The sequence below is a fragment of the Pagrus pagrus genome, assembly GCF_965226575.1.
Source record: "Pagrus pagrus genome assembly, chromosome: 4".
Classification (NCBI taxonomy): Eukaryota; Metazoa; Chordata; class Actinopteri; order Spariformes; family Sparidae; genus Pagrus; species Pagrus pagrus.
Window position 1 is genome coordinate 20,449,576 of NC_140188.1, and position 25,369 is coordinate 20,474,944.

Sequence of the window (25,369 nt, forward strand, 5' to 3'; positions counted from 1 at the left end):
TATAAATCTGTGTTTGGGCCAAAATGATGGGCAGCCAGAAGGGCTATATGGAGTGGGGAGGCGTGAGGGAGATGGGAGACAAAGGGTGAGTAAAACGCTTACGGAGAAATAAAGAGAGAATGGAAGACATGTCAATCCACATTGTAGTCCTTTATTTCTTAGTTGTTCCTCCCACAGTATTGAATTGAAATGCATAACAGTTACATTGTAGAAAGCATTAAAACAAAGTACCTCAACTTGCTTGATTACTTTTTAAAATCGATTATAAACAAAACAACGACAAAAACAAACAAACAAAAAACAAATCTGGTCCCTCAAAACGGGAGAATAAATGAAAGTAATCTGTTATTTATCATAAGTTTGGCACAAGGGATTAACATGAACCGAACGTCACACAAGCTTGCAGACAACCGTAGAAAATGTCAGATACAGATCTTACCAGACCAATCATGCGTTTATGAAGAAATTATACCTGGCTTTTTTTTTTTTTTATTATTCATTCTTTATAACGTTTTTCATTTTTTACAATTGAATCATTAAATTGTCATAGAAAAACAAAAACCTAAGTAATATCTATTCATCGACCGGTTTCATTAGAAGAATAAGGAGTGAATTGTATGTTTAATACTATCCGGCACTCAAATGTAATCTACAAACCCCATTGAACTCTGGGATAGGCCCGGTGAGGAATCTCCCCTTCACCTGGGCTAAGAGCAGTGCTATTCAGTAAACAAACTACAGTTTGCCAAGAAATAAATACAGTTCTCAACATACAACAGCAAATAACAACAACAACACCAACAAAAAAAAAAAAAAGGAAAAAAAAAAGAAAAAAAATCATGATTGTCTAAAAATGAAAGACACACGAGCATGGAGTAGCTAACGACTAGCATTCAGGCTATTTTAGTGGTATTGTTGGCTGACTAGGATGGATTCAAGGGTTTGGAGAAAAAAAAAAAAGACATATGCCCTTTACAGAACAACAATTAACTTCAGCACTGGCTACTTATCTCAGTAAAAAAACAAACAAAAAAATTGTGTTTTCTTCTCTTCCACTAAAAAGACAATCTATTTATATCCTTTCACAGATAGCGCAGGCGGGCAGGATGGAGTGCAGTGGAGAACAGTTGGTAGACACTTGTGTACAGTGCTATGATTGTGCAGACACACGCAGCTATGAAACAGATGGGAAACTGGCCTGATTTCAGTTCAACAATTACTTTTTTTTTAAAATTTGTTCTTCAATGACTTCAGTGATATTAAAGCGCTGCTCACGCTGTCCTTACATGGAGCGGTTTTCATTCGCACTGAGGCTGCTAACCCCACCCTTCATTTTTATCATCAAGTACATGTCTTTATGAGAAACACCTGTGGATCTCAAAGGGAATCGTTGTAATACATTTTCGCGATACTTTTGTCAGATGAGCCAGGGTTCTTAATATGCTTGACGCACAGTGAAACACACTCAGCTGTCTTAGAGACACAACCGAACTCGCCCTCTCAGCGTAAAATGTTCTCCTTGCTTCGTATGTGCTGGGCAATAAATGCAGTCTAGCAATGAAACATCATCAGCACATCCATCTTCCATGTCCACCAGCTGCCTTTGCTGTGCAAAACATAGAAATTCAGCAGAATAAATACAGCTATTATTACTTTAGCATTATTATTTTCACCACAATCATCATCATTGCTATCATCCTGGTTGGAGTTAATGTAAGAAATCAATTTTAAGGTCTCAGAGGGACATTTTGTTCTCGATCAGTTGGGGGTTTTGGGGGCTGCATGGACAGTGACCCTGCTTTGTGTGTAAGGCGCTCCGCTCAGCAGTCAGATGGGCCGTGGTTCTGCTCAGCAGTCACTCTGTGGACGATCAGGGGCCCCCCTGCACATAGCCCCTGCAATGGGCTCCCAGTGCCATAGGTCAGGTTTTGGGGGTTGAAAGGTGAAAGGGAAAGCGCAGGGGTTTCATCATACATGGCTGAGGGACTGGATGGCACTGGATTCAGCAGCAGCCCGTGCCAGACTGTGCCACATGGTGGCCGGGTTGTGGGAGGCCGGGTGGAGAGAGTCCTTTTCAGCCAGAGACAGCATCATGGCGTACGCCTGGTGGAGAGGAAGAGGGATCACATGTAACTACCAAGCATAAATGTAAGTATCGAGCGGATCTGCATGCATGTGAACTGTCAGTGTCTCTTTTACCTGAGACTTAGATTTCCTAAAGAGTGGCTGTTTGACTGCCTCAGTCAGAGAGGGGGAGCCAAACGATGCATCGTCCTCATCTCCATCCCCGTCGCTCAGCTCACTCTCCTCCAGCTTGCGCATTTCCGAAAAGTGACGAATATGATCCAAGGCTGAGTAGCTGCTCTGCTTCTCCTCGTCCTTATACCTGGAGGCCAAGCAGAACATTAAAACCAGGCAAACTCAAGATACTTTTGATGAAATTACGTTTTAGTCGCATGAAATTTACCTTCGAGGAGAGGTTTTGCAGTTGAGGTCTAAGTCGTTCGGCCCGGTGAAGTCCATTTCGTCTTGTATGTCATCGCTAAGGCTGCCGGGAAGCGCCTCGCCTTCCGGTTTCCCGGAGGTGTTGCTGGGGTCTTCCCCTTCTTCTTCATCAGCACAGAGATCCTCCGCTTCCTCGTCTTCCAGGTCACGAGACCCACGGCTGGCCATCAGCGGCTTCTCTTCTTCAAATGGACCGCCATTTAACCTGCAGTCGAGGAACATCGATTAGCTCAAGACCACTTGATAAAGTGGTAAAGATTGAAGGAATATGTGATATCTACCTTATTAGCTACATGTTCTTATAAATAAACTTTTTTTTAAGAAAATAGAGTGAATAAGAATACTTCTGGTGCTTATTAAATTAGTAACATCAGGACACTGAACTATTCATAGGTTTGCTTTCTATAAGTTCTTGTGAGAATCATTTTCTCTATAAATACATAGAAAAACAAAGGAGCGTATGGGATAAGGAGCAGAGAGAGGCGGATCTGAGGCAGCTGGGATCGAGAGAGCCGGAATCCCGTTTGTCATCGAGGCTCTGGGGCCCCTTCGGGCACAGCAGCACTGGGTTGATCGTTGCAGCACTTAAGTGGAGTGCTCTGCCTCGCTCCTTGTTTATTTTCTCTACTATCTCGTATTCATCTAATAGGCAAAATATTTAGCTGACAGCCCCATTTGGTGGGAGAGTTATGAGAGCGTTGCCAACCGGCCCATTCCTCCATCCCCGCGGAGGGAGAGAGGGCGAGCTATCCAAACTGCCTGCGTCTTAATCTGTCCCTCTGTCTCAGCGCCACAGGAAACCACCATTTGGTAAATCATCTGGAACCACATTAAGACTGATTCACTAATTACACTTTGGGACGTCTTTCGTCAGCTCCCAAAAATGCCATTTGTAGCACAAAGGACTCGGAGATGAGGACTGAGAATTGGACGTGGAGAAGTAGATAGATAGGAAACAAAACACATCGAGCACATCACCACATAATTCCACGACGGCTTTAAACAGGATACCTATAGATTTGAAGGGGATGCATTTGAGCGTTCAGTGGAATTATTTCAGATTATATTTTAGCGCGTACAGGATCCACGCCATCTTTTCTCCTTTACAGCAGCTGATAGTTCTGTGCCTTGGACGGAGATCCCCACTGGGATGGAGCGTTTCAGACTGATGAGGTTGTATTCGTGCCGTGTGGAGCTCGCGGGGCTGAGAAAAGGGACCGGCTCCAAAAAGGAGAGCGAGCGCTCCGTGATTAAGAAAACAGATTCGCTAATTACGCTTTCAAACGTGGTAATTTGCTGGGGATAAAGTATCTATCAGAAGTAGTCAGGAGCACAGCACTTTGAAAGGAAACACGGGCCGACCCTTTGACCCCACCCCCTCTACCCTCTTCCTGTAGGCAGACATGTTGGTTCCAGATGTGGTGGGCTAACTGCTGCACCACTCAGCCCCCCCCCCCCCACCTCCTCCTGCCTCTCTCCCCGTCCCTCTGCCGCTCTGCCGCCAGGTCCTGCTCTCACAGGCCCTTCTGCACAATCACACACCAGTCTGAGAGATCTCTATCTGGGCTCCCAATCTGCCCTGTGATCACACCAACGTGAGGCACGGGAAAACAAACTTGGAGACCTGAGCAGACCTCTCAACTGCTATCTGACCTGATCGCAGCTCCAAGAATTTATTTGCATAATGCTCAGACGTAGTTGCATGAGTGCAGTTATCTGTTCGTACGTGTGGCCAAAAGGCGGCTGATGTAAGCAGCTCCTGCACGTTTCCATAACCTGCCATTATCTTAAATGTCATCGCAGATGATTGCTCTGTTCTCCAGACCTCTGAGCATGATGCGATAATTAACGAGGACCGGCTGGGTGGTATGCAAGTCTGAAATGGGCTGATAGCAGCTGACCTGTTTTCTTACTTATTCAGGCCAACAATCTTAATGTAGTCACGATTAATCCAAGAGTTCACTGTGGGGTAATGTAGGCTAGGCTAGCAGGTATAGTTTCAGATAAATGTTAATGTTATCATGTTTTTGAGTCTCTTAACGAGGTCCTGGCCCCGGTAGTGTAGAAGCTTGGATGATGTTTGTCCGTTAATATCTTGTTTAGCTCTGTGAATGTCAATCATATTCAGAAAAAAGAGAGGCCCACAGAAATGGACACTTCGACTGCACTCACCCTTCCTCTGATGGGTCCGGTGATGTCTGGTTCTGGCTTGTGTTGCTGATGAAATTTCTTATTTCGTTGAAGTAAGAGTCTTCTTTGTCGTCCAATATGGCGCTGCCACTGTCCAGTTCAGACTGCGGGGACGACATTGCAGTGCCTGCAGGACGAAGAAGCAATATTCTAGTTTTTGTCTCAGAAGATGTGTTTTGATAGTTCGATATAATCAAAATTGCAGAAACAAAGGATGTTTCACCACTCTGCCCCAAAACGTTTCTAAATGATGACTGTGGACTTACCTATATCATAATTTCAAATTCACATTTTCATTGTTTAAAATGTATTAAGATCACCTCACATGTGTATTAAGGCAGATATGAAAAATCTCTAATGTGTGTCTGACATTGAAATCTTTAAAATAGCACCTATGCCTTATCGCTCATTAAAATATCCAGAATATATGAATATGCAAATATTTTTCAACTGCTGGACACAAGATGTCTCCTACGTCACTGTAAAGTCTATTCTCAGTGTGTAGGCTTCAGGTTTCCACATCACCCTTGTGTATGCTGAATATTGGACCAGGACTGGCTTCCAAACTATTTGTGATGTCACCGATCATGCTCGTAGGCCCGCCTCTTATAATATAATAAAGATTTTCAGTGAGCACAGAGAAAATGTTGACTTTCAGCAATGAATGTGTAATTAGCCTTCAAGTGTCAAACTCTCGAGTCTTCATTTGTTCCAGCTAAACTTCCCCAAAGTAGCTTCTACTTTTTTTCAAAATGATGTAATCGAGGACCCATTACATCATAGGGAAAAACTGGATCGTGCATCGTCTTCGGCACATTTCCATGGGTTTCCCCGTGATATATTTGAAATCTATGGAACTGTAAGACTTTGACAACAATTTAATATAAACACTGTGTGAGCTTTGACATTGCTCAGTCACACAAGCTCCTCACGCACTTCTTATAATGAATCTGCCAAAGTGTGTCTGTAAGCGTTTCTCCCTATCAATCGCCAGTCTTTTATCTTTGTGCTGCGGCTTTGTTGGATATGTTGTCTGATGCTGCTGGAAAAGCTTGTCAGATAATTCATTTCATATTGGACGGAGTGAACACCGTGTCTGATTAAGTGGAAACCTCTTCTGAGGACTATTGCTCTCAGCTGCTGGCCAGGTGTCACTGCGCGTTCTGCTGACTCAGAGTCAGGGTGATGCAACCTATCAGACCCAAAAGCTGTGCTGCTGATTAAAGCAGCTCATTCAGAAAGCATTTTGTGCTGTTGCAGGCGTACATGGCAGATTTATGTGATTTAATTTTTTCAGCTTTGAAAATTGTTTGCGATCATGAGTAAATTATGTTTTCTATCATTCAGCTGAAAGGTTTATAAACGCAAAGCGCTGCCATGTCACTAATCAGCAAAGTAGCTCTGAGTTTGTTCGAGACTCCTCACCTGACAGGTTGCCGTTCTCGTGCTTCTTGAGGTGACGGTCCAGGTTGGTCTGCTGACCGAAGCAACGATCGCACAAGTGGCACTTGAAAGGCTTTTCCTTGTTGTGGATGTTGCGGATGTGGCGTTGCAGGTTGGAGGAGATGCTGAAGGAGCGGTCGCAGTATTTACACCTGCAGGAAGAGCGGAGGCCTTTCACTTAAACGGCTACAAAATGGCAAAAAAAAACAGCGAGACACACACGAGCTGCGAGCCATAAGTATAAGTGTACTGCATAATGAATCAGGAACCCGTGTTTTTTTTCTGGGGGAAACATAATGAGATACATAATGTAGGACACACACACACACACACATGCATACAGACAGTCCCAGCAGTCCCACAGTCCCAGACATGATGGAGGAGCTTGTTTAAGGTGAAACAGCTCTGCCTCTTATCTCCAGCCAGCGCAATAAAATTGCATTCTTCTCTCACAAAATAAGCACGCAACAGATTTGGTTCTAGCCCTGCAAAATTAGTGCCTCTTGCCAAGTTTCTTCATGCAAAATTATACGAGAAGATTACATCTTTTCTTCTGGTGGAATTAGCTCGCTCGATTGGCTGTCCCTCAGGAAACCCCCCGGTTATCTCCACAAAAAAATTACAATAAACAGCGCTGATCTTTAATGGCATGCCAGCGTGTGGAGTGCAGGCTATCAGACTGGGGCAGTAGAGGCCTGCGTCTGTCTTTCTCTCTCCCCTGTGGTCAGCAGGCCTCCTCCAAGCTTTGGGCCAACATTCCACTACCTTAGTAACTACAAAGAAGAGCAGTGCTAGCCAGGGCTTACTCATTATCCAAATGTAGTAAATGTGCAAGATTCATTTGTACATGTGTACCGAACTGCTGCTGCATTGTTTCTTCTACCTCAGCAGCACCTGGAAAACTCAGGCAGGGAGACTTTTACTTTCACTGTGAAACAAAATGCTCGGAAACTTTCTGCATCCTTTTCCTGCCACCAGACTATGATTCCCCCTCCAAAAAAAAGGGGCTTCATCTTGTGATAACCTTTCAAGTTGGCAAAAAAAAGAGCTCTGCTTGGTGCAGGGCAAGTAGCCAGCAGGCTTCCAAGATCACATCCAGTTTCACAAGAGAAATGACCACAGCTGCCGGGGCCTGGACATCTGCCTGCGCTCCTCGTCACCCCAATTTTTCACCGAACTTCCTCCCTTCCTCTGCTGCTCCGCTCTCTTTTACCAACCCTGCTTCAAGAACACCGCCCCCCCTCCTCTTCCTGTCACCCTGGCGACGGACACCATTTTTCACCGGGCAAATTATTTAGCAGTAGGATAATTATTCCAAGCTTTTTACGGCAAAAGAAAACACACATAAACTCTGTTCTGACTGTAGACAAGAATTCTCTGGGAAAACATCCATGCGCCGTTAAAAAAAATCAGCAGAGCTGCATCTCCCCGTCTCTCTGTCTGCTTGAGAACACGCTTCGCGAAAGTTTGTTTGCTCTGGAGTTAATGTGCTATCGTGCAGATCTGAATCTTGACTAGATGGTAATTTGCCTATAGAGTTTTGGATTGTGCGTATTCTTGGAATTGAGGGTCGATGAAGGGATGCTGGCAGAAAGTGAGGAGGATGAAATTTAGATGAAATGTTTCTGTTGGACTGTCTCTTCTCTTATAACAACCAAACACCCAAACACCTCTTCAGCATATGCACACACACACACACACACACACACACACACACACACACACACACACACACACACACACACAGACGGCTCTGAGAGACAGAGGGACAGTGTGAATGTGGCTCTTAACACTTCTAGAAATAGTCTTACCTGTATGGTTGCTCTCCTGTATGAGTCCTGAGGTGGCGGGTCAGGTTGGCAGAGCGTGGGAATATTTTGCCACAATATCTATAAAGGAATAAAACGGGTTTAGATTTAACTGATATTAACGTAGGAACAGGATCTCTAATGAAGAAGAAAGGGAAGAAGAAGAGGTAATATACTAAAATATATTTAATATAATAATAATACAGGAAAATAATACATGCCGAACCAGTTGCCGTAGTTACCTGCATGTGTAGCGCTCCTTGCCCTTGCGCAGCAGCGTCTCTGGAAGTGCAGAGGGTGGGGCTCTGAAGTCAAACATGGAGGGGACAGTGCGCAGGAGGTCGCCGGACTCGGGCTTCAAGGAGCCAAACGTCTCCAGCTTCTCTGCCATGTTCTCGATGGCCGACATCTGCGGAGACAGAGGAGAGGGAGGACAGAGTGACGGGTCAGTCTTATGCTTGGAAACGGCTTCTGAATGCTCATTTAGGATTGCAAGGCCGACATGCAAAGCAAAGAAACTGTTGTCTGAGTTTTCATGTGAGATTGCACTTGTTTTCTCAAATAAAAACAGGTATTTAAGACTATTTTTACAGACATGCAAGTATGAGTATGCTGCAGGATATGGTTGAACACTTAAGGTTTCTGTAATACTTTAGGCTAATATGCTAGTAGGAAACATTTTCCGTGGATGTCTTTACACTGAGCTTGAATACCAAATACTTTGAGATTTGATTCTGATTTATTGTTGAATTCTTTCCTCCACACAGACGTGTTCATGTCTTGTTTGACTGACGAGCGTTGTTTACAGGCATCACACCAGGCGAAATGAAGTGAAACAGGTATTAGGTGAATTCTTATTATGACGTTCATCAATGATTCATGACTCACAAGGTCAAATCCCTGCCACATGTGCATGGCAACTGATTCATAACTTTAAACAAAAAGAGTATGCTCCCATTCATGGCCAGTGGAGAGCAGGTGTGGAAGTCTGACCGCTAAATCCAGCCAACTCTTGCTCTCATTGCAAACACACAGATACATTCACAGTGGATACATAAACACACACACACACATAGGATTAAGGACCGCAGCCAATCTACTAATGAAGCCGAACATTTACTTTCACCAGATACTCTCCGAGGAAATATGCGTACTTGTCAGTTGGTCTGTGTGTGTGTGTGTGCATATGAACGTGAAACGGTGTGCTGCATGGTGGCCGTAGTTGATTAATTGCCATTAACGTGTGTGAAAGAGAAAATATATGTATGTGTGTGAGAGAGAGGAATGTATTTGTGATGCATTTGTGTGTGCTTGCAGGCATGTGCGTAGTATGTGAGTGCGATTGCTTAGTGTGTATCTGCGTGTTTTGAGATACATGTCCGTGTGTGCGTATGTGTTTGTGTGTGTGTGTGTGTGTGTGTGGCAGAGGAGTGATTCATGTCCACTGCTGGGCTGTAAACTATTCTGTGCACAATGCGGGCAGACAGCACATTCGTCAATATGAAAGATGTTGACATTACTGATCAAGGGCCAGACACGGGTAATAATGATATCGCTGTGCTGAGAGGGGCGGGATGGGGGAGGAGCGGGGGCTGGAGGGGGAGTGAAGGGAGAGCGAGAGGGAGGAGGAGAGGGAGGGGCGGGGGTGAGGGGGTCCCAGTAGGCTGCAGGGCCTGTCAGCCCATCTCACACACACACACACACACACACACACACACACACGCACGCACACACAGTTTTTTCTCCTCTTTTTTTAAAGGGGCCACACAAATTTGCATTATTTTGCGTGTATTGAATTTTCAGCCTGTTTCTTATTCTTATTTCAATAAGGCAACAAATCAATGCTGATTCGGGTCCTCCACCGGAGCCCTGCTCCGACTCTGACATTTCATCTCCTGCTTTCACCCCCTGTCACTCTCAGGCTTCACGCCAAGATGGAGCAGACCGAGGAAAAGAAAGAGAGGAAGAGAATCGGAGAAGAAGCATGATGAAGAAGTAGACGATAAGGGAGAAGAGGGGGAAGGAAGAAGAATAAGGAAAGAAAGAAAGAAAGAAAGAAAGAAAGAAAGAAAGAAAGAAAAGAGAGAAAGAAAGAAAGAAAGAAAGAAAGAAAGAAAAAGAGAAAGAAAGAAAGAAAGAAAGAAGGAAAGAACAGGACCCTGTGAGAGAGCAGCTGATGGATGGTGGTGGAGCCTGGTGTCGGGAGCGGCTGATTAGGAGTGACGGCCGAGTGTAAAGTTCCTGCCGCAGCCGTCGACGTTCCCACTGAGGGAGGATGTGGAGTGTCAGGTCCGTTTGATTATGAATATGCCAATGCTGCATGCCATGAATCAAAGGCGAGGGAGAGACAGAGAGGCAGAGAGAAAGGAGGAAGGCAATGGATTGAAAGATAGGCAAGGGGTTGTGGGGAAGAGGGAGGTGAAATGCTTTCATATTTCTTTCCAATGTGCACTGTGTGTATTTCATCGGGCTCTTTTCAGGCACTGGAGTGAACGCTCAGTTTGTCTGCCTTGCTCAACGAGAACCCATAACTCTCGAGAACATTAGGGCCCCTAAAGCTGTCGGCAGTATCGAGCCTGTCCGATAAGACACTTTTCAGAGCTGAAACTACTCCTTCCCGGCTTCATCTACTGAGGAATTCTGATCCCGCCTCAACCCACTGAGGCTGCTGCACTCTCTTTAGAGTTTAATCTAACACCTTTGGTCGACCTTTGCCTCGAACGAAAGTAGTTAGAAAAAGGATGTTGGTAATTGTCTGACAGGGGTTAGTGGAATTGGTTTGTCATTGGATACTAGGCACAGTTTGAATGAGATATCCTGCATAAGTAATTGAACTTTGTACACTTTCAAACCACTGCTGCATAGTCCATGTTGGTATAAGAAGATCAAAATGTTCTTTTTAATGCTTGGTTTTAATTTTTCCAGTTCCAGAAAACAACTGAAAGTTTGTTTAAACCAGTTTAATTCTTTGTCTGCTGTCAAGCGGTAAATGATTCACATTAAATATATTAATGATTGAAACGAGAGGCCGTCAGTCCACAGATTACTCTTCAAAAACCTTCAGCCATTTTTATGGATGGTGAGCTAGGCTCATTAGGCCACTGTTTGACAATGCTGTGTGTGTGAAATGTTCGACTTAAAGGACAAGAGGATAAACGACTCCACATTTTGCTCTAAAGCGATTTTTCAAAGGTTTTATAACCCTCCTACTCCTTTGTATGAGAGACCCCCCCAACCCACACACACACACACCTCCCAAAACCCCCTTGTCCTGCCCCCTGGGCAGTTTGTCTGTGAACTTGCTTGTTGCTGTAGCGTCGCTCTGGGACCAGCAGTTGATTGGCTATCTTCAGATGTCAGTGATGCTGTGAGGGCCTTAATTAGCGAGATGCATTCTCAATTGTTGATCTTTATCAGGAACCAGATGTTTGGAGGGAGGAACTAGCCCCCCGCTCCCCCCGCCAGTGTCCCAAAGAGACTGTTACCCTTGCGCTGATGTAAAGCAGCCCCCCTAAACACCACCCTCCACCCCACCTTCCACTCCCCACCCCCCCATGCCCGTTTGCAAGAGCCCTGCTTCTTTCTCCAAATAAGCAAACATATATTCAGAGCTGCTGGATGGACAGGGTGTAGCTCGCCTGGAAATCCCCGCTTAAACCCTTTTATGTGCGGAAAGGAGAGAGAGGGGATATGTTTGCATGTAAAGATGTAAACAAATAAAAAAGCAGGGAGCAGATACTCAAGGTGAATCACTGCAAAATAATACATCATGTACAATATAAACAGTTCAAACATATGTCTTAACATATGAAAGTGGTTTTTTGGCTGGACACAAGTCCAGTCAGTGTGTGACAGTGATGGGCTAAAGCCATGCGAATGCTGGGTGATGTCAGTTGTAAACTGTTATGCAGCCCATGCATTAAAAAGGGGATGGGGTCTGTTTGGTAAAGGTACAGGTAGAGGAACTTACCCAAGTTCTCTGATCTGGCAAACGAAACTGAGGGGCGGAACAGAGGGAAAAGAGACAGCAGTCAGAACCAGGAAGTGGCGCATGAATCAACAGCTTTTGATTGGACACATATGGGCACAGAGGGAATGACGGGTCCCGGTGTGATTAACTTTGAATGAGCAACGAGCTGCCTATCTGCAGAGTTATGGCGCTGGAATTATAGGAGGCTCTAATAGTTCCCAACACTTCCTGGTGTTCAATAAGCTCATTATAGCAGGCTACAAATACGATTCCAGTATGTAATCTAAGCCAGTATTGCTTAGCAGTAAAATTTCCTGCCAGGAAATAAAAAGCTGAATCACTAAAGGTTGAAAAAAAAGTTCCAGTCCCCTCAGCTTTGCAACCTCTTCTTTTGATATACGGCACAAGAGTGAGTCAGGTGACTGAAAACAAACCCCCTCAAAAGTATACAAAAGGGCCCCTTGCTTGGTCTGGCTTAGACCTACCCGGGTCTGGTGTTTCTGGGAATGATTTGTGTGTCCAGACATCATAAAGTCATAAAGATGGTCTAAGCACTCTGTTAGTGTTTCTACTGATAGGACACCTCATTAAGGCGTGTGGGACGGCCATGTGGCTGCTGCAGGCTGGGCCCATGCAGCAGTCTGGACAGGGGACATAAATCAGACAAATGAAACAGCCTGTAAAAACCAGACCTGAAACGGCCAGAAAAGAGGAAAAAAAAATCATATGCCTGAGAAAGTGGTGTTTTCACTTTCCGACCGACCGTTCTCACCCGTGAGGGAAGATTGAACAAATGAACGTCAATGCTGCTTGCATAGACACATACACCCGCGTGCAAGCGCGCACACACATACAAAGAGTCCCACACTGGAAAACTGAACCCAGGGGCAAAAATCATCGCTTTAAGAGCATATCATTTTTTATATTGTAATCAAAGATATGTTATGGGAAGACGTGTCAAGAGTGTGCCCTTTCCTTCTGCCACATCTGTTTCAGATAGCTAACAACGGGCTTAACAGGCAGTAGCATGGATGAGGCTACATTTTGGTCAGCCCAGGACAACCATTTTGATTTGGAGCTCCTTATAGAGAGACTCATAATAAATCTTGACTAGTTTTAGTCACACTTGTAAGCTAATATTGAACCTCAAACAGCCATCAAATCACAACTACTGTATTGTGAATTCAAATGGGCACGAATGACCAAAAACTACCAAGACAAATCAGGGCTGTTGCTGTCTATTCAATCATTCCAGGGTCAATAAAGGCATCTAAGGTCAAATTTAAAGGTACAATATGTAAGAATCAGCAACCTCTTGAATTCATACTCCAAACAATAGGGGGCAGAATATCACCAGTGTAACTACTAACCGCTGCTAACAAATAAGAAAGGATAAATACAAACAAGTTGAGGTTTAACAAGGCGTGTGTAACCTTATCATATTCCCTCTAAAGGCCCCATGCTTTCCCAGTTCCCGCAGAGGCCGCAGTAAGAACCTACCTGTGGATGGAAGAGGAAGCCTGGAGCTGGCCGCATGTACTTGTCTTTGAGAGTCTCAAACGGATCGCTCATTCTCCTCTTCTCAACCCTGCTAATAGTAGATTTCTGTCAGCTCTTAACGCAGGCACAACAGCAAATATTGATATAATCATTATTACAAAAATAATTACAATTACCAATTAGATGCTCTTGCATGAGACAATGTATAACAGCAGTTTGTAAGTATGTCTTACTGTTTAAATGAGATGTAAAATTGCAGTAGACCTATGGTTTAGTAAGCTACTGGGAATAACAATACCTGTAGATGGGGTCCATGAAGAAAGGGGTGGGCCTGGCATGCTGTAAGGAAGTGTCAGCTTTTGGGATCTCCACCACCGCCTTCTCTTCCTCATGCCCCAGGCTATTTTTTGAGTCCTCCTCTCTTGGATTTCGCCCACGGCCTCTAGTCCCCAAGCTCAGGTCTAGTGGCTGGTCCTGACCAGAAGTGTGGGAGGCCTCCGGTTTAGACGGGGCAAATGTGGCAGACTTCTCCTCCTTTCGCTTAGTAGTGAGGTCAAATGGTGACTCAGCTGAAGATTTGCCCTGGGCCTTCTTGCAGTCATCTGCTGGAGACTGTGGCTCGCCCTTCAGGCCTGGAGGTCTGAGGTCCCTGTCTGGGAAAGGGTAAACTGGAGGAGAGAAAGCTGGGAAGAAAGGCAGTGGGAACATAGACGGGTAGGGCAGAGACCCGACCTTCTTGTCCTGTAGGCCAGCCAGCCCTGTTGAGCCAAAGTACTTCTCAGCAATGGAGGCAATGGCCTTAATAGAGTCATTTACAGCCCCTGTTACAGCTGTGTGCTCGTCCAGCGAGGATGGGATGAGGGAAGGACCCGGAAAGTCTTTATCAGCACTGCTGCCTGTCAGGCTGGGGCTCTGGGGGCCTCCTTCACTGGCCTTCCTCTTGGGGCCTTTGCCATTTTCTCGAGCCCTTTCCCTCTCACTGTCCATGTCACTCTCCAGCTCGGAGCCCGATGTGCTCTCCAGATCACTTCCACTGGGCGTGCTGACATCATCTAGGTCGCTGCTCTCGGACTGGTCACTCTGCTTGTTCCGCTGCTTTGTGGAGGACGAGGAGCCATGGGCGTGGAGCTCTGAACCTGGCATCTGGTTGCCGGTGATACCACCATCTTTACGGAGAGCCTTGAGGAGCTCTCGCGACTCCTGAAGTCCAGGGCTTGGAGGGAGCAGTGGACTCTTACTCAGCTCTGCACCATGCCCAGCAATAGGCACATGGGCTGGTTGTCTGACAGGAGAGGTGGCAGGTATGAGCGGTGGCCGGTGGTAGAGTCCAGAGGGGAATAGGCCAGGGAAGCTGAAGGGAAATGCTGGGGCAGCAGGGAAGGTAAGCCCGGCATGGTGGCGACTTGCCCCAAAGTAATCAGCCAGCCCAGCACTGCTGTGGCCCATCGCCAGAGCTGATTTGTCCAAGCCAGGGGCACCAGGGAGTGGCAGACCCTGGGCAAACAACCCTCCTGCTGTGAAATGGTTTTTCCCTTCACAGAAGCGGCGATGCTTGTTGAGGGAGGATGTGGTGCTGAACATCTGCCCGCAGTCCTTGCACTTGATCTGTGTGCGGCAGTCAGCGTGCATACGTTTGTGGCGGCACAGGTTAGAGAACTGGGTGTAGGACTTGTGGCATACCTCACCTGCAGGGACAAGGAGACAGATATAGAACATATCAGTATGCAACACACTCCAACCCACACACACACACACAAAATAACATCACATGATATGACATCTCTAGTTAACATGCTAAGCTGGAAGAGGAAATACAGTATGAATGATATTCTCCTGTTCCCATCAATACTCTGACAGCAGTTTTCCAGTAAAATAAGGAGCTGAGGCGTGTCCAGATCCTGGCATTGTGAGGGAATCTGTTTGGTTGACGGTGTGAGTCAGTTGCTGCCACTCATCACCTGCACATCAAACCAAATTCCCAGGCATCTCCAGCCCCATTGTCCTCTCAGGGACGCTCCCAGGGAGTCCATAAACAATCACTCATAGACACACACACAGACACACACACACGGACATTCACAAAATATTCACATAATAACACAGAGAAACTAAATAACACACACAGGCATGCAGTCATACAGATACACACACACACACACACATTCTCATGCAGTACAATGGCTCTATTTTAAGTTTGTGAAGGAAGCGGAGTTGAATGAATCCTATCCTGCAGTCCGGTTCCCAGGGACAGGTCTCACGTCCTCTACTGCCCCTCTTCCCTCTTCCCCCTCTGGGCCTCCCCCGTCACCCCCTCACCTTGTCCCCATGGCTCGGTCCCTGTCGTCCTGCGCTAAGTGACCTTCCCACAGTGTATGCCTGTCTTTCGCTCTGTCTGACCCTGGGAGACGTACAGGGGCAACACCCGGCCCTGAGACAAAACCTCACCGTCTGACATTATCTATCGCCATTATTAGTCTGTCAACATTATCTACTACCAGCGGATGATTTGTTCAGATGGTAACCAAGTACTTATTGTTTTCCCATGCTCTTTTCCTTCACTGTTCTAATAAAAGTCAAGAATGCAGTTTATGAAAGGGGGAAGATGTTCCTCTTTGCCGGCCCCCCTCCAACACTTTATAATGTTTTGCAAAGCAGCTTCACCAGAGCTGACGTTTCAATACGACTTTGATCATCCGACAATATCAGAAAGCAGTTAGAAGCAGCTCTGGATGATTGATTCTGCTCACATTGTTATTAGATCTTCAAAACGAGGATAAGGAAGTGGTTAGGCTCACACTGTGATTACACTTCTGCATACTTTGGATGAATTCCAACCACAAGGTGCAGAAGAGACGATTTAAGGAGATGGAGGGGAAGAGCGGGAAAAAGTATTGTGGAAACAGATTTAAATAAACACCCCAGAGGAACGGCTAATGGGAACGCTCGAGCCAAGAGCGAATGTAATCTTGTAAAAAAAAAAAGAAAAAAAAGTCAATTTTAATGAATAGACCCAGAAAACTAAATTGAAATGAAGTGGATTTGTGGCTTGGCTTTGGCCGACACAATCAGGGCAGAAAGGTGGTTGAAAACATTTTGAAAACATCTGGGCAAGAAAAAGGAAAAGAGCCTGATTCCTTTGATTTCGCACATGATGTTTCCTCTCTGGAAGCTGTGAATGTTGTCTCGCAAAACAGATGAAGGAATGTGGAAACTTTATCTGAATGTCTTTCAATTGATTCGAATGAATTTGTATACTTGGAAATGTAAGGAATACATTTTGTGTAAAGGAAAGATTATTCAATTGACTTTATGATTTCTAATAGTAAATAAGTAGTCATTAAATCTGTCCACTCAGTGTGTAGAGGGGTAGCTGCTTCTATCGCTCTCTCTTTATGTGTGTGTGTCTTTTTACAAGTATAGCCACATGGCCTGAGCAAACTACAAGAAAAAGCCCTGCACCATAAATCATGTAGTTGTGACATTTACAGACTAACAACACACACGCATGACACACTGAGTGTGTGATCTGATTCGCTCCGCGCGTGTACTCGTCAGCTCTTAATAAACTGAAACAAAATATTATAAACACATTCCTGAGAGGAGAGCGGTGGCTAAGTAGCGGCTCGCTGAGTGTCTAAATTAATAACCCAGCAGGCCCGAGAAGCTCTGACACACACACACACACACACAGTCTTGACACATCGCGTGCACTAACACACAAAAAGAATCACACGTGCACACAGTACAACACTGTCCAAAACACGTACATGCCCTCCAAGAGCACCCGCACAAACAAACACTCCGGACACACACATGGTCTCTCCCCGGCAGTCGTCATGTTTGAGGCCGCTCTGTCTTTTTTTACACAGCCATTAGTTGTTTTTAAACCTGCATATTTTCTGCTGATTACAGCAAATGGACTCCTATTCCGAGGGAGCGTAGGGAAGACGGCCTGGTACATGTGGTTGCTATTTGTGAGGAATGGTGCATGTGGCGGAGGCAGAGAGAAGAGGAGGAGAGAGGGGAGTCAGAGGTCTGCAGTGGAGATGCAGTCACTGCAGGCCTCTGTGGTCGAGTGTGTTAATGTGTGTTCATTCGAGAAGGAGACAGAGTGTGTATTTGGTGTGCGGACGGGTTTCCGTGCGCTCGTATGTGTGTGCAGGGTCAGGGAAAGAGAGACGGGGCAAAGGGTGAAGGTCATAACGCTTTAGGGGAAGGAGATGAGATCTGCGGTGCGAGGTGGTGAAAGTGTGAAAGGTCAAAATGTGTTTGGGTATAGCAGGGACAAAAAGTATGTGTGTGTGTGTGTGTGTGTGTGTGTGTAGAAAAGCAACTGAGAGAGAAAAAAGCCTGTTAACTGGAGCGTCAACAGTAGGTGAAGCTGGGTCACTGTGAGAGGCAACAGCAAGGTTAGACCAAGTGGGATTGAGTCAAATTACATGCTGTTATCACCATATCAGCACTGTGTGAGAGTGCTGATGCAGATAAAACTGCATGATTCTTGTCTTAAAAGAAATGGTGCTGCCACTCTAAACACCATAATACAATCCCATGTGTAATTCCTGCAGAACATTACATGACTGACTCTTGAGAAGGAGCTGAGGAAGGATAAAAATGTATTTTTGCAAAAACATCACATCAGTTTTTCTATTAAAGGCAAGTCACAAGCATATTATTATAAGAGTTATTATTATAACGTACTGAGGAGACTTACATAGGTAGGGTCTTAGTGACTTACACATGAAGGGCTTGACACTGCTGTGGATGTGCTTATGCTGCTTGAGGCCCGAAGACGTTGCAAACGTCTTGCCGCAGTCAGAGCAGGCGTGGGCCCGCGCCCCGACGTGCTGTGAGCGGATGTGCCTCTGCAGGTTACTGGGGTCTGTGAACACCTGCTGGGGGAAGCAACCACACAGACGCACGGGGGAGTTACCATCTGATTCAACACATCACGAACATGACAAAGTTAAAATGAAAAACAAGCAGACGCATGGAGACAAAAGTCATCACTTTACCTTTGAGCAGTTTTCACATTCGTAGTGCTTGCCACTGTCGTGCGACATCTGATGTCGGATCAGGTTTGATTTCCAGTTGAAGGCCTTGGGACACTGGTCACACTTGTATTCCCTCTCCTCAGAGTGGGACAGAGTGTGGGCCTCCAGGCTGCAGGAAACACACATCATAAAGATGGTTAAGAGGATAAGTCTGACAAATATCATGTCCTTTAAGACATTTGTTTTTGAGTGTGTCAACTGTTCACTCACCTCTGGACATCAGGGAAGACCTGGTCGCACTCCTTACACTCGTGTAGACCATGGGACATGTGTAGGGGTCGCAGGTCTTGAGGTTCCTGGGCCTTCAGGTCACTGTCACCTCCTAGACACATCAGAAAAAAAGATGAAGTAAACCTTCATCCTTACCCGTCATTTGCATATAAGAATCGACAAACATACAGTCTCCAAGGACTGCAAGTTAACTTTAAATGTAATGTAAATGATGTGTTTTGGTCTAACAGAAAGTTGCATAGTTGTGCAGTACTGAGATACTGTATGTGTGCAGCCTTTAAGAGATTCCATTACATAGATCACATGGAGAAAATATAATGATTGATTTCCATTGCTGCAGGCTCTGGTCGAGTCTGCGGTCCAGTCTTGTACAAGTTGAATCTCTTGTTACTGTGTATATAAACCGCCAGTATCAAAATCTGAACTCTTGTTCGAATAATGGAGGATGAACTGCATTTTTGAGCCCTCAAAGGTCTCAGATGAAAACGGCGTCCTCAGACAATTCTAAATATTTTCACATGACATCACGTAACTCTCAGTTTGCACAACACAATTCATGCCAGTTTGTGGACTCTAATTTCCTCAGTGCATTATCTCATTTTCAGCGGCTCCGGGGGGGAAACAAAGCCTTTACATCATTAGTGTCATATTCTCCCAGTCCGGCTAACACATCCGTCTCATCACTCTTCAGTGCCCTCTGTTTACAATGGCATGAAAATAGCCCACCTAGTTAAAAATAAAAGTCAAACCTGGGTTAAGGAAGGAGGAGGGGGGCATCCCACACGGCTGCTTCTGGTGGTCCAGCAGCTGGTTGCGGGACTCAAAGTGCTGGTCACAGTCCTCACAGCGGTACTGTCTCTCCTCTGCACGGCGGGAGGGAGAAACGTTAGTATATCATGCACTTTAATCAAGTATATGTGTTGTTCAGGTCTTGGCGTTGACAGGAATTTTTGTTTTTGTGGCGCTGACCGTGAATATCAGGAGCCATGGTGTCACATGAATACTCTTCAGCCTTCATGAAAAGTAGCAGCTCCTCACCGGGGAAAATCTCTCTGGTGACTTTGTAGAAGATCTGCAACACAGACAAAAGAAGATTGGGATCTAAAAATGTGCTTTCATATTACACTATTAATTACAAAGGTCGAACAAAATTGGAGGGATCAGCACATTTCTCCTGGTGTCCGGTAAAGACGTTGCAGCTGGTTTTTTTTTGTTTCGACTGCATTTTGTCTCGCATTTTCCATAACTGCATGGCAACGTGGGCCATGCTACCAGATTTCTACACAAAACAAAGTCACTTGAAGTAGCTCAGGGTGCACATTTGTGTACATGCTTGTCATATCTGTACTACCACCAGCGCACACAGTGGAGACATATACATGAAAACACACGCGCACTTTCATTAACTCGTAATTAATCATCATGTAAGACATCCATCTTCATGAAAGCTAAATTAAAACACAAACAGCGATAATGCAGAATAAATACAATGTCTCATAAACACTGTACACGCACGCGCGCGCATTCTGGATTCTCCCGTAATGCTCGCAGTTGGCGAGAATAGGAAAATAAATGTGTTTAGGGCAAGTTTACTAATGTGTGGTGATAAACTGTAAAAATAAGCAAGCTGTTAAAAAATACATTCCGTTAATTAAGTTTTTCAGTGATGGATGAAACGCTGAGATCAATTAAGAGCTAACGCCACTTTTAGGAGCTCATTTAATGAGTAGAATTCAAACTAGATCCTCTTATATCTCAAGCTTCAGCATTTAAATATAATAACAGCTATGGTACACATTTCATAATATCCACTTCCAGCTAATACATGTGTGTTTGGAGGGGGGGCGGGGGTCAGTCGTTTTAAAGAATCAGCTGAGAGACCCTGGGACTGTGGCGCTTCCCATGGACACACAATAGCCTTTCTCTGTGAAACAATCAGACATGGCGTTATTTTTGGCATGTTCTGGAAGTTTAACATATTACCTTCCTTTGCTGCGTCGACGTGACAATGATGATGGGGGGATTTATTAGAAATGCAACAGGGAGGGAAGGGGGGGTTATGTTTCTGGGAAGGCACGGGTCACAGGTATCATGGACAGAATTCCTGCCGAGTATTAGAGACTCGAGCCGCGCCGGCTCCATGGAGATTTATGATAAATATCTCGGTCACAATAAGGAGCATGATGTATTCTGTCAAGTATGCTATAATTGTTTGTGTCATTGTTCTTACTTCTGGCAAATGATATCATGTTTAATATGACAGTGCAGCCTTTTTTTTTTGGGCTCCGCTGTGACTCACTGAAGCACAGGAAGTTCTGAGAGTCACCGGAGCAAAGGGAGCTCGAGTAAGCAGAGCTCTAACATGTCAGAGGAGAGGAGTGATTGGTAGCTTTGTGGTAGCATGAAAGTATGAATTCAATTCAGGCATTTAAAAAAAAAAAATAAAATCGAAGCGGGTCAAGAAATTCAGTGGTTGGCGGACTCCCATGGCAGGGCTAAACCAGACCAGAAGACACACATTTCACATTAGCCACTCAGTTTTATCCAAAAAATACTCTTGTTTTCATTTTTGTAGCAAAAAAAAAGACTTTTTTTTTTGCAGTCTTGATGTCTGGTTGTCAGCCCTGATCAGCAATAACAGAGCTGCACTCTCATTGTTTCTAAGAAAGAATAAAGGGAACTGAACTGAGAGAGTCTCGACATGAGCTTTCAGCCCCGACATACCTTTACCCTAACCTCTGTGCACCGTAAACATAACACATGCGTGAACATGGATGGAACTTCACAGGGCATACACAAACAGTGAGGCTCCTTTCCTGTGTCCGTCACCTCTGCGAGGCCACAAAAATATTGTGATTCAGAAACAATCAGACAGCGGTTCAAACAGACATGTGAGTCTGCGGGGATTCCGCTCCGAGAGACTGATACCGAGACGGAGGAGGGGAGCCTCTTTGGAGAGCTACGAGGCCTCGGAACATAAAAATTAATGGACACTGTCGAAACCACTTTGTCCATAAATACAAGAGTGCAAGCTCACGGTGAAGTGCAACTATAAGTCTGTGATTCCAAATAACTTTAAAAGACCGGCGACCCAGGTGAGTCTTTCAAACCAGCAGCAAACGTCCACCTGACCTCTGACCTCCCTCCTTTAAGGCATCAACACACACTTCTGCAGCTCTGTTCCTCTGCCCACGAAGTTTTGTGGTAGCATAAGTGCACACATGAGCAGGCACAGGAGGGCGATTACGAATACGAGGGGAATTCCCCCCACCGCCAGCTCCACCCCTTCCCCCCCGAGGGCCGCCGCAGATAAACAGCGAAAACACACACAAACAAACAAGGCAGGGACTCGCTCCAGAACAGAGAGCGCAGTGTACTTGAATCCAGGGGTCTTCCTTTTAGCACGTCACTGACACACACACACACACACACACACACACACACACACACACACACACACACACACACACAACGGTGGCTTAAAATAACAGGCAATTCTGTAGATAAGATAGCCAGGGTGTCTGAGTTCACACTGAGAATGCTGGCCTCCGCAGAATCAAGGCCATTTCTTATTCTTTCTCAAATCAAAACAAGACAGAAGGAGTGATTTCATTTCTTTGGAAATGCACATGCGCCTGACTTGGGTCTGTAAGTTTTCACATTAACGTAATGGCTGCAGTAGTAGCCAGGAAAACTAGTCCACTCACTGGCTGAATCTTATCGTCCAGGAGGGCCGACGAACTATTTTCTCCCCATTAAATCTCTCTGTATTTGCTCCTTCATTGAGACACTCCTTATCTTCCTCTCTCTCTTTCTCACTCTCTCTGTCAAAGGTTACAACCGCGAGAGGATCAGAGGCTGTAATCGGACTACTTTGTTACCTTGACACCATTAGTCATTAGCAGAGTAAACACAGTCACAGTTTCCCCCGGTCACACCCTGTTGGCCGACTCCTCGCTCACTCAGAGCTCATTCCACAGGTATGCCATTCACCGACGCTGTCCTGCCACAATGAACTCTCAGTCTGGGCGCTTCTCTCAGAGCAAAAACGTATGGTCGAAAGCTAATTTAACTTCTTAAAACTCAGACCTACAACCAAGATTTATGATGCGACGATTATAAAAGGTTGCACAGATTTTTAAACCTCCCAATGTTCTGCGTTTCTAGCCAAAGAATCCTCAAGTTCAAGAGCGGCCGCTGCATTGTTTACGTCTTCTTGCTCAGCAGTAGCACAACAACAACAACAGTGCGTGTCCCTGTGCGTTTTCGACCTCCCTGCAGCTATCAGGGTCATGCAACATGTACAGTGCGTTTGGCAGTCGCCATCGCTTGGCTGCCGAACAAAACCGCTTCGTGACTTAGATAGCAATAAAGAGCATGAGCGCACAATGTGCAGCTGGTTCCAGCAAATTGGATGAACATGTAAGGAAGCCAACATGGGGCCTGTATTCATGTTGGATTGAGTCAGCTGTGGGAAAGTGACCTTATGAAGAGGAAGACGAAACCTTCTGGTGTCTCATGAGCGACGTATTGTCAATGTCAGGTCTTGACTTTCGTCTCCAGAACGACTTTTTGGGCGTTAAGCATTCAGCGAAAATGATCTCTTTTTATGGATTCTTGTGCATTTCCCACAACCGAACAAGCTCAGCGGGACACGATCACTTCATGCCTTCACCTCCAGAGTGTTTACATAGTGAATGACTGTCAGTGTACGGCTAATAAGCTCCGCAGCCACTTCATCCCACTCAATACTGAGCGAGAATCAATAGAGCGAGCGAGATTAACGCTCATATCCCTCTGCACTGTCTTATGAAAGGCTCTTCAGGGCCTCGTCGGATGGTGTTAATTACACTTTTAATCCATTTTCCTTTCAATTGAATCGGGAGAGTGAGGAGCGCAGCGGAGGGTTTTCCGAGCACTAATTGCCCCTAATTATCTTAACGACAAAACACGCCGATCATGGGAGGATCTATCCGAGTGGTGCTCAGTGCGGCAGCGAACAAACGAGGATACGAGGAGGGCTGGAGCATTGTGGCGTGGATCGCAGGGCAAAGTCAAAAGATTTAATAACTACAAATTAGCTCGGACAAATCCCTATTTTCTTTGAACACTTTCAAAGTATTTTGTATGCATGTATGTTTCTAATTGAAAAAAAGATTTAAAACACAAAAAGCGTCATTTTCAGCGTGCTGTTTTTATCTGTAAAAGGCTGAATTCAAGCATGTTACAGCACGTTGAACTGGTCGCAGATTTTATTGTGACTCACGCTGCAACACCTGCCGTCTCCTTCCCCTCCATTCTTTCCTGATGCTCTCCACTCTGCACTGTCTAATACAAAAGGCAACCAAACAGATGGATGATAAAAATAAACGGCTGTCAGTGTTTCACTTAGTTAAAATACTCAGTCTACTACTGGAGAAAAGTCCCATTGAATTTAAAAGACTGCATCTACAGTGACACAATGTTTTACATCTATTTAAAGGTGCACTGCGTAGTTTTGGGGAAGAAATTTTAATCAGAAGAGAAAGATCTTTTTAATGCCAAAACAAACTAAATAAACTGAATTTTCAACACAATTTTCATACTGTTTTACTTCATTTATATGTGGCGGACCCTGCCACCTTTCTAACTTCAAACTGTGCTCTGGGACCTTTTTTTCCTCTGAGAACAGCTTGTTTAGTCAGTTATGGAGAACAATAAATAACTGTGAGTTTGTATTATTACCTCATTAATATTGTGAATATTAAAATGTCTTATCCAAATCTACATAGTGCCCCTTTAAGTCACTCAGAAAATACCTGTTGTTGCTCTGAATTTTATTTTTTAATTAGCTTGTTTGCTTGTCTCGTTTGTCATTAGCCATGCGAGAACTTATAGCTATATAGAAGCCTGTCGCCCTCTATCATTATACAGTACATCAATGGCAGTTGTAATGGGCGTAGAAAATTGACTCCATGTGCTAAAAAGTTAATATAATGCTTAAAAAATGAATTTCCTCGAGAGGGATCATTAACGTGCACCTCCTCCTCCTTCTCCTTTTATAATTAAAGTATGACACGCTTTCTGTTAATATTTGCAGAATCCGTGTGATTAACTCGTCTGCAGATGCCCTCCCAGCGTTGATCTCTCATGCCACCGTTTTAGAGCATGAATTTCGAGAGAAAGGAAAAAGAGAAGTGGGATCCCGAACAGTTCCTCCACTAAGACAAACCAGACTTCTCTCTCTCTCTCTCTCTCTCTGCTCACTCATTTATTCCTCTCTCCCTCCCTCTCCCTCCTGAGATTGGTCATAAAGTTTTATGATAAACAGAATTGGGTCAGAAATAAGAGGCCGGTTTAAGTCTCACGCTGGCAGGGCTGAAATTGGTGCTTGAGAAGAACCAGGACCAAATAACGAGCGACACACCTGGAAATTGCAGCGACTGGTTTGACATTTGTCTTAAAAAACGAAACTCTGACGGAGGAGGGATCCCTTTCAATTTGGATCTGAGGGAAGATTTAGCAGAACAAGTAACATGTAAGCCCCGGGTAGCTCGGTCGGGCCCTTCGGTGTGGAAATCTGGTGATGGTACGCTCACTGTTGTGCGCCAAGTGTGTAATATGTGGTTTCAGGCTGGGTTTAGACTCAGCACTTCTCTGTGGCAGTAAAAAGCTGTTGGGACCAGGTA

At 45.1% G+C, this 25,369-nt stretch overlaps 1 protein-coding gene across 12 annotated transcripts in view; it reads right to left on the reverse strand.

The window, feature by feature from the left end:
• Window positions 1-131: 131 nt before the first annotated feature.
• Window positions 132-25,369, reverse strand: part of mecom (MDS1 and EVI1 complex locus) — a 142,753-nt gene continuing 117,515 nt past the window's right edge. For 2 of the 12 annotated variants that reach the window (XM_084350600.1, XM_084350603.1), the window contains 15 exons: window positions 19,671-19,773; window positions 19,451-19,564; window positions 18,681-18,792; window positions 18,432-18,579; window positions 18,131-18,311; window positions 13,715-15,101; window positions 13,417-13,507; window positions 11,917-11,943; window positions 8,189-8,355; window positions 7,950-8,027; window positions 6,121-6,290; window positions 4,678-4,822; window positions 2,468-2,710; window positions 2,200-2,386; window positions 132-2,103 (listed from right to left, as the gene is read on the reverse strand). In XM_084350600.1, the coding sequence (XP_084206726.1) occupies window positions 1,969-2,103; window positions 2,200-2,386; window positions 2,468-2,710; window positions 4,678-4,822; window positions 6,121-6,290; window positions 7,950-8,027; window positions 8,189-8,355; window positions 11,917-11,943; window positions 13,417-13,507; window positions 13,715-15,101; window positions 18,131-18,311; window positions 18,432-18,579; window positions 18,681-18,792; window positions 19,451-19,564; window positions 19,671-19,773 (3,288 nt within the window). In that variant the 3' untranslated portion in view covers window positions 132-1,968. The remainder of the gene's footprint in view (window positions 2,104-2,199; window positions 2,387-2,467; window positions 2,711-4,677; window positions 4,823-6,120; window positions 6,291-7,949; window positions 8,028-8,188; window positions 8,356-11,916; window positions 11,944-13,416; window positions 13,508-13,714; window positions 15,102-18,130; window positions 18,312-18,431; window positions 18,580-18,680; window positions 18,793-19,450; window positions 19,565-19,670; window positions 19,774-25,369) is intronic. The other 10 variants (XM_084350610.1, XM_084350607.1, XM_084350604.1 and 7 more) reach the window with 10 other exon arrangements.